Here is an 8,883-nt window from a genome sequence, read left to right on the forward strand (position 1 = left end):
AGTATTGTCCATACTAAATTACACGTACATTATACCCGCCGTCCGTCGTAGGGCCGGCCGCCCGTGTACGTCGCGCCCCGTACTCCCGCGCGTCGTACGCGTGCGGTTCGGTAGTGCGACCGGGAAAGGAAAAAAAAAGTACGCCCCACCCCGACACCCCAACTCCACGTACGAAACCCTAGCGGCATGAACGCCGCCGTGGTCCACCGCCGTCACGACGTCGGGCGGCGTCCGTAGTCACCCACGCGCCGTGAAACCGACACCCCATCCCCGCCTAGGAAACCCTAGCGGCATCAACACCGCCGTGGTCCACCGCCGTCACGACGTCGACCCCGACGTGCCCGTCTAGTCGCGAGCACCGACGGCGTCCGTAGTGACCACAGGCCGTGTCGCCGGTGAAACGCCCAGCGCTCGCTCGCCGTTCTGTCCTGGTACGCGCCCTCCACAACGTCGGTGGCAGCAACGCATCGGCGTCGACCCCAGGCGAGGACCCCTCGACGGCGCAGAGTAGGTTAGGATGGCTCTTTTTGTTCTTTTTTTGATGATTTTGATTTGTCCATTGCATTTTTGTGCATTTTTGTAATGCAAAATGATTCCCTACTTAGTTAAATAAGAGAGGAGAGTAGTGACTTCTTAATGACCTCATAATGATTTTGTATGTTCAAATTTGTATGCATGCCACATAGTCATGTCACTGTTGACGAATTTACTGTATTCGCGATGATTTTTATTGGAATGTTGGCATTGATCTCACACCTTATTTGTATGTGCATAGATGGAGCAAGTAACCGGATACGCCAGTGATGATTCCGGTGGCGATAATGGATCCTCGTCATTGAATGCGAACCAACCTCCCGGAGACAACTATATGAGTCAGGATGAATCGTACAGTGGTAATGTAAGTACCTTCAACGTTGACAAAAACATATTGAACAAAAACTAGTTATTTGACACTAACATGTCCTTTTAAATTTGTACAGGTACATGGCAATGTTGACGATGAGGAATATGATATAGATGAACAATTTTATGCAGATAGTGTGAGCCAGGTATGTTGAAAAAATTATAGAGAAATGATTGACATTAAAATTGTATGACCACTTATGTTACTTTATATGTGCACAGATAAATGCTAATGGTGACAATGAGCGTAATAATATAGATGATGACAATGCCGAGAGCGAGGTCCATGCATCTCGTAGTGTGAGCGGTAGTCAAGTAAGTTCTTTACATTAATTTTGGTTAGTAAGAATATAAGAAGAGATTGACATGCAAGGTTATATGTCATATTTTGCAGGGAGGTGTTGATGGTCCTAGCGGGAATGATGAGCACAGCGATGATGATCAGTTTGACCTTGACATGTGCTATGATGAATATCAGCAAGAGTCACTTGATAGGCATTGGGCAGTGATGGTAAAGACATTCAGGTCATTAGACGAGGTTTACACGTTCTACAACAAGCACGCGAGAGAACGTGGGTTCAGTATCAGGAAGGACTCGCTAAAATTTTCGAAGGATCGTGCAAGGACTCCGCGCTTGAGGAGGTATCTCTGTTCCGCCGCAGGAAAACGACAGGCCAAGTTCTGTACCATGGAAGGCCGGGCCCGCAGGCTTAGACCGGAGAGTCGATTCTTATGCGAAGCCCATTTGACAGTTAAGCTTGATAAAAAGCTCAATCTTTGGTATGTCAGCAGTTTCTCCGATGATCACAGCCACACTCTTGCACGACCGGACGAAGTCCCTTTCCTCCGATCTCATAATCAGATGAAAGCATTTGAGAGAGCTGAGATCTTAGCTATGTCTGGAGCTGGGATAAGAAAACATATTATTTTTGATAACATCGTTAGCAGGTATGGGTCGTATGCAAAGTCACCATTTCAGAGGACAAAGTTGTACAACATGTGCTATAGGGAGAAGATGAAATTGCTTGCACAAGGTGATGCTGATACTGCCGTAGGAATCATGTTGACCAGAAAGGACAGAGATCCAGACTTCTTCTTTGAGCACACGGTTGACGCTGAAGGCAGGCTCCAAAACCTCTTCTGGTGTGATTCGCAATCACGCCGGGATTATCTAGACTATGGTGATGTTGTTGTCTTCGATAGCACATACAAGATGAACAGGTATGGAATGCCGTTCATCCCTTTTGTGGGTCTGAACAACCACCGTGGCACTACTGTATTCGCCTGCGCCATTGTTTCAGACGAGACTGAGGCTACATATGTCTGGTTGCTTAACACGTTCTTGAAAGCTAACTGTCAGAAGAGGCCCAAATCAATTATTATAGATGGAGATGCAGCGATGATAAGGGCTATTAGGAAGGTGCTTTCTGACGTGTGGCATCGTCTATGTTCATGGCATATTGAAAAGAATATGCAGAAACACCTCAACCACAAGTCATTGAAGGAGTTTAGGGCATTATTGTACTATGCCACTACACATAAGGTTTTTGAGGAGAGATGGGCCGCGTTTGTGCGCAAATAGCAGACGGAGAAAATGAAAACATGGCTCCATAGGATGTACAGGAAGAGGACGCTTTGGGCTGCATCATATTTGTCTGGTGGGTTTTTCCTTGGTATGCGCAGTAATCAGAGGAGTGAGAGTCTGAACTCCAGCCTGCACCTTCATCTTGACTATGGTATGACGATTGTTGACATGATTGTACACTACGAGAATTGTATTGTTCGCCTCCGTGAGAATGAAGCTTATGATGACTACACGGCCTCACAGACTCTTCCAGTAACAGTGACTGAGTGTCAGGCCATTGAGTCGTATGCTGCGAAAGCATTCACGCAGGCAAACTTTTATATGTTGCAACAAGATATGAAGAAGGTACAGGAGCTTGAGGTAATTGATAGACTGACAGGGACCGATAGTCAGAGATTTGTGGTTGCATGGAAGAATAACAGGGATCACAGATTTAATGTGGACTATACGCCAGGTAACTCGGCAGAAACTATAAAGTGCAGTTGCCGAAGTATGACTCGCAAAGGGCTTCCTTGCAAGCATATTATTCATGTTTTGAATGCACTGAACTTACCTGTGATACCCAAGTGTTGTGTCCTGCGAAGATTCTCAAAAAAAGCACGAGCTGGACTGCCAGTGAAGCGCACCAGCGATTTGTTTGCGTGGGGTTGGTCGAGTGGTGAGGACAGAGCTAGATATAGTGAGTTGACCATCAAATCTTCAGAAGCCTGTCATGTCGCATGCAATAATCCTTTCTTATTCGATAAGTTGATGGCAGCTCTGGATGATATTATAGTGAATAAGGATATTCAGGGAAATGAAGATGATATTCAGCGAAGCTTCGTGAACAGTAATCCATTTGAGCCTAACCGAGATCATATTCTGGTTCGTGATCCAGTAAAGGTTTCCACCAAGGGCGCACCTAAGCAGAACAGTAGAGGTCGCGGTAAGGGTGGCCCAGATGTGACAAAAAATGAGAGGCCTAAAGCATTTGATGAGAAATCTAGACGAAAATGTAGCATATGCAGCGGCTCAGGTCATAACAGGAGCACATGCAGCAAAAATGAAGAGTATGTCTATATTTGTTTATGTCAGTTTTGTTGTTTCATTAACAGTGCATTGATTCTCATATTTTTTTGTATGCAGCAACTGGGCTTGAAGACTCAAGTGTAGACGATGCGAGTGTTTTACCTCTTCCATTTATATGAAGAACATTTGTAAAATTTATGTTCGTGTTGAGTATTTTATATGTGTGAAACATGATTATTGCGTACGGACCGTTGTCATTTCAGACTTGTTATTTTCTGTCAACTACAATAAAATTACTGTGGTGACAATTGTTATGTTGAGACAACATTGTTGTTGATATAAATATTCACTATTCATTGTTTATTTTATGAATTCTGCATGTATTTACTACAGTCCCGTCGGCTGTCAAATATATCAAAATAGAAGAAGTACTCTGTGAACTGTTGTTGAAAAAAAAAGAAAAAAAATGCCCGCCCGTCTCCACAGCGTGACTTAGTAAGCCCGTTGTTATCAAGCCCAACGGGCGACTACAACAAGCGTTTCGGAGCACGCCGTGGAAACCAGGCCCAACAGGCCAGCATCGACGCGGCACATCGACGGGGTAGTAATCAGAGGAGTTCAATACAACGACGGGAGCTGAGTATATAAACTAGTCGTCGTCCCCTTCGGCCGTCGAGGTGGGACTAAACTTGTGTCGGTTTCACTAGCGCGGCGTCTCAGCGGTGGTAACTGGGCCGGCCCACGGCGCGTCGAGCCGTCGAGAAGACCGCGCCGTCAATTGCCTTTTTGGGCCGGACCACATCGCGTCGAGCAGTCGAGAAGACCGCGCCGTCCAGTGCCTTTTTGGGCCGGCCCACGTCGCGTCTGGCTGTGTCCAGGTCGCCCCGCGGCCGACGCAAGTTTAGTCCCACCTCGCCGGCCGAAGGGGACGACGACCTGCTTATATACTCAACTCCCGTCGTTGCATTGAACTCCTCTGATTACTACCCCGTCGATGTGCCGCGTCGATTCTGCCTTGTTGGGCCTGGTTTCCACGGCGTGCTCCGAAACGCCTGTTGTAGTCGCCCGTTGGGCTTGATAACGACGGGCTTACTAAGAAATGCCGTGGAGACGGGCGGGCATTTTTTTTATGTAAAATAATTTTTAAGTAAAACGCAGTGTGCTGCCATAGTTTAGTGCACAAAAATTTAATGACGACATGATTACATATAACTATTCGGCAACAAAAAAAACATGTAAACAAAAAAATCATTATATAATATTTATGAAACGAAATATCATGTGGACATAAAAAAACATTTGGAAAAGTGTCGAGTCTATTAGATATAACTATTCAGAAGCAGAGTCTATTACATAAAATTTATAAGCAAGTGCGCAAAGCGTTTGGAAAATAAAGTCCTCCAATACCACCCAATCACATGCAAAACTCCTCCGTGCCGCATCTATTTCTTCTTCTTTGATATCCGAATAACTTTGTTTTTCACTTCATCAAGCTTGTTTCTTTTCGAAAATATAAGTTGCGCAATCATTAACTCTCTCGAATCATCAATTGAGGTCTGAAAAAAAAATGATGTTAGCACAACGTTCATTGTACATCGTAGTCCAAACATGACTTGTGTACCTGTGAAAATAAGCCTGTCCATTTGTCACCATCCCAATTTTGAAAGCATCGAAGGAGAAATATTCCACACGAATTCCTAGTGCATACAATTTACGAAGATTAAATATCTACTGTACATACAAGACCAACATTCTGTCGAAGTAAAAACTCACCCATCATGTTGTTTTGGCATGTCATACGTTTGAATAGGCCACTTGGAAACATCCGGATAATTCACAATTCCGGTTGCATTTGCTTCTTGGATATCTTCTGCTAGTTGTTTTCTCTAAAGATATAATAAACATGGTGGAAAGCATGTCATTCAGTGTACTAAAGAAAACAAATGTTACCAAATGCACATTTGCAAGTTAAACCTACCAGGTCCTTAACGAGTTCTCTAGTAACAGTGTCAAGTTTTTCGGTCATCAACGAGTCAAGAACCTGAAACTCTCTTTTTCCGCTATGCATGACGACAGTAATCTAGTGATTATTTTGCTTGTTTAGAGGAATATAAGTCTGCATCATAAGTACCATAAAACACAATCATCACATAATATCGTATGTATGTACCGTGTTAACAATCAAACTTACCTTTGATTTTTTGATATACTCGTCCTCACATCTGTTCACGGGTCCATTACTATGCGACTCTGCTTCATAATCATTACGGGCGGTCTTCTTTCCGGGTCTAACGTGAAGCAACCAATGTATCCTCCAAGTTGTTAACATGAAACGATCATCATTAACTTTGTCGACCAAAAATGATGAGTATGCATCAATTACCTATAAATAATGTGTTAGATTTAACAATGACATTTTCGAATGAATTGTAAAACAATATATGAAATTAATTTACGTCGCCACTTAGCCACTCATGGTTAATAATCTGACAAGCTCTCCTCACAGTGAGACCTTCTTCCATGCCATCATTGAAAATTTCTGTTTTGGCATGTTTTTGTAAATGCTCATGCACACGCACGTACTTGATGGACGCTTTCACCACATCATACTCATCACCAGATTTGTTAACATCACCATTTTGGAACAATTCTGCAACGCACCACTCAAATACTTACAAACGCAAATACATAAATAATTATTACGCAATAACAATTAGAAACACAGAAAACTTACTTCCTTTGGCAGAACGTTTTGCACGTTTGTTTGGTTTAGGGACCACATAAGGAGACTTGACATGTTGTGATCCTCTGCGCTTGCGCCTGCCAGTAACCTCCTCCACTTCCTCTTGTACTCCTTGAGAACCAACCGACGCATGCGATGCGATTTCGTCCGTCTCTAAAGATGTGGCAGCTTTTTCATCTGATACTTTTGGTACTTGGACAGGATCATCCATATCACCCTTGAAACTATCCCAGTACTCAGGTGTGCAGTAAAAAGGTGTGTTTTCACGAGAAGTTACATCAACGCCGTTATCATCCTTTTGCAAATTCATTTTGGAAGGTGTGCGGAACCGGTCTGAATCATCTTTTTGATATACAAACTCTTTTTGCGGACGTCCAATATCGTTTGAAGACTCATTAATGCCTCTGTACAGATTCTCTTCGTCCTCTTCCAGGTTACTGGGTTTGTAGGAGACGTCGGTTTTGTTCAGTTTCTCAATCATCCTCTGCAAGAAAACATTTCATCTTAGTTCTTCAATTCAGTGATGGACATTAAAGAGACGTGCTCAAGTGTTACCTGTGCGCATAACTCTGGCAAATGAAGCATTTCCTTCCGAAGCTCATTCATCTCACTCAAAATCCGGTCCATACTAGGCTTCTGGCTTGAAGCCTCCGAGGTACTGCCCTCTTTCCTCGTTCTAGTAACGTTAGATTTTTTGCTACTAGCTTTCTTGGTTTTTTGAGCTTCTTCTTCCGCAATTTTTTTCAACCTATACTCCTCTGTAATGTTGTCATCGATCTACAAGTGCAACAAGATAATTATACATAAAAACCATATGCACACTTTACTTTATTTCATAAATGTAAAAAAATGATTACTAGGATTACCATCCCAACACCACGACCATATTCATAGTCGTATTTGTCTCTTCTCACAGCCATATCTTCCGTCCAGTTCCTCATCAGCGGGCTCAACAATGCCAACGGATCATATTTTGGACCGGTGATTGGTTGCACCTTCTCCCAGTATAGGTACTGCAAAACACATAAACTAATTAAATTACATGTTCTTCCGTGCCATTTTATAACAAAAGTGTTGAAATTAATAAATAGAACGTACTTGCAAAAGGGCGAGGTTCCCGTGGGGCCACTGCCTAACATGGCCGTCCTGCAGAAGCTTACCAATCTCCGATAAACAGAATCGTGAAGTGAATGCATTCCAGTTGAACTTCCTTATCAACTTGATATTTTGCACTAAGGCATAGTACTTTTTCGGAACGTATTCATGAGACACTGGTGCAATTATAGTTCCTAAGAGAACTAGAAATGTCATCCGAATAAAGTCATCATCAGTGCTCTTATCCTTCACAATCTTTTCTATGAGATCATCAATCATGATCTTACCATTTTTCTTGCTAACAAAACTAACTGGTATTTTTTGGTTGCTTTTTCTCCTTCAGTACTAAGAAACCCAAAAACATCCACTCCATTGTTTTTTCAACCAAATATGGAGTACACATCATCAGGCCTTAATGAAATAAGACCTTTACATCCAGCAGTACTTCCAGAACTCTCTTGAACCATGAATTTTTTGCTACTCGGATTGTAACTTTGGAGTAAAAAGTGAAGCAAAAAATCACGCATCCTTATCGATGGTATTCTAAACATGTCCTGCATATCCGTTTCATAAAACCTGAATTTCTGACTTGATGACAGTTTGTCAACTAGGCTAACCCACTTTTGAACAGAACATGGAATCACACCGTCGATATTCATACTGCATCAAATAGATTTCTGTCACATACCATCATATTGTTATGAGCCTCGTTGTATAAAAGAACTGGAAAAAAAACTTACACGACGGCGACGGTGGGAGAGGCACCGGCGGCGTATAGTGGCGACGGGTGAGGGGACGCAAGCCGGCGCGGGCGCACCGACGGAGTTTGTACGGTGGGGCGACGGTGGGAGAGGCAGCGGCAACGTAAACAAGGCGACGGGTCAGGTCAGGGCAGGCCGGCGCGGCCGCACCGGCGCCGTTTTGGAGTGTGGGGCGACGGGCGGCGTACGGTGGCAGCACGTGCAGATCGCGGCGGCGGCGAGACGGGGTGACATAGAAGGAAATTTTGCATGCACGTCGGCTAACGACGTCGCCCGAGCGCTGATTGCGGCGTCGTTTGTTAGTGGGACGGCCCCATGCACGCATGCGCGTCGGTTAGCGAGAAGGCCGGCGTTTTTTTTGCAGGGCCTCATTTTTTTTTACTAAATGAAATAGGCATATTTTTTTAACTGTATCAATTTTTTTATCTTAACCAATTTTTTAAACTTAATCAAATATGCTCTTTTTTTAACTTAGCCAAACGTGCCCAATTTTTTTCCACGTGCTACTGTGGCCTAGCAGGGCACGCACGCAAAAAATTGTCCCGTTTCGAGTCCGTATGCATTTTCTATCATTTTCCAGGCAGAAAACCCAGAAAATACTGCCCGGACGTGACGCAACGTGCGTTTGTTGTCGGATTTCGTTCATTTTGGCTGTGGGGTGCCCGGGTGGGGCCCCACACGCGCTCCCAGAAGTTGGGTGCAATCCTTCAAACCGCTCAGGTACTTGCTGTGGAAGGGGGTGGTTTCGGTATGGCCGGAGGGGACCCTCGGTCACACCTCTCCGCTTC

The 8,883-nt window shown here is 44.0% G+C and overlaps 1 protein-coding gene and 1 long non-coding RNA gene across 2 annotated transcripts; both read right to left on the minus strand.

Moving 5' to 3' along the window:
* Nucleotides 1-5,576: 5,576 nt before the first annotated feature.
* LOC119358113 lies at nucleotides 5,577-6,866 on the minus strand. Its single transcript, XM_037624811.1, has 5 exons — nucleotides 6,795-6,866; nucleotides 6,231-6,723; nucleotides 5,953-6,146; nucleotides 5,688-5,879; nucleotides 5,577-5,612 (listed from the first exon to the last, which is right to left on the minus strand). Exons 1-5 carry the CDS (start codon nucleotides 6,864-6,866, stop codon nucleotides 5,577-5,579), a joined length of 987 nt encoding a protein of 328 aa, XP_037480708.1.
* Nucleotides 6,867-6,969: 103 nt separating this feature from the next.
* On the minus strand, nucleotides 6,970-7,358 carry LOC119351887. The gene is made up of 3 exons (XR_005170086.1): nucleotides 7,338-7,358; nucleotides 7,106-7,252; nucleotides 6,970-7,016 (listed from the first exon to the last, which is right to left on the minus strand). It is a non-coding gene; the product is annotated as an uncharacterized LOC119351887 (long non-coding RNA).
* Nucleotides 7,359-8,883: the final 1,525 nt, after the last annotated feature.

The sequence above is a fragment of the Triticum dicoccoides genome, chromosome 2A (assembly GCF_002162155.2).
Source record: "Triticum dicoccoides isolate Atlit2015 ecotype Zavitan chromosome 2A, WEW_v2.0, whole genome shotgun sequence".
Classification (NCBI taxonomy): domain Eukaryota; kingdom Viridiplantae; phylum Streptophyta; class Magnoliopsida; order Poales; family Poaceae; genus Triticum; species Triticum dicoccoides.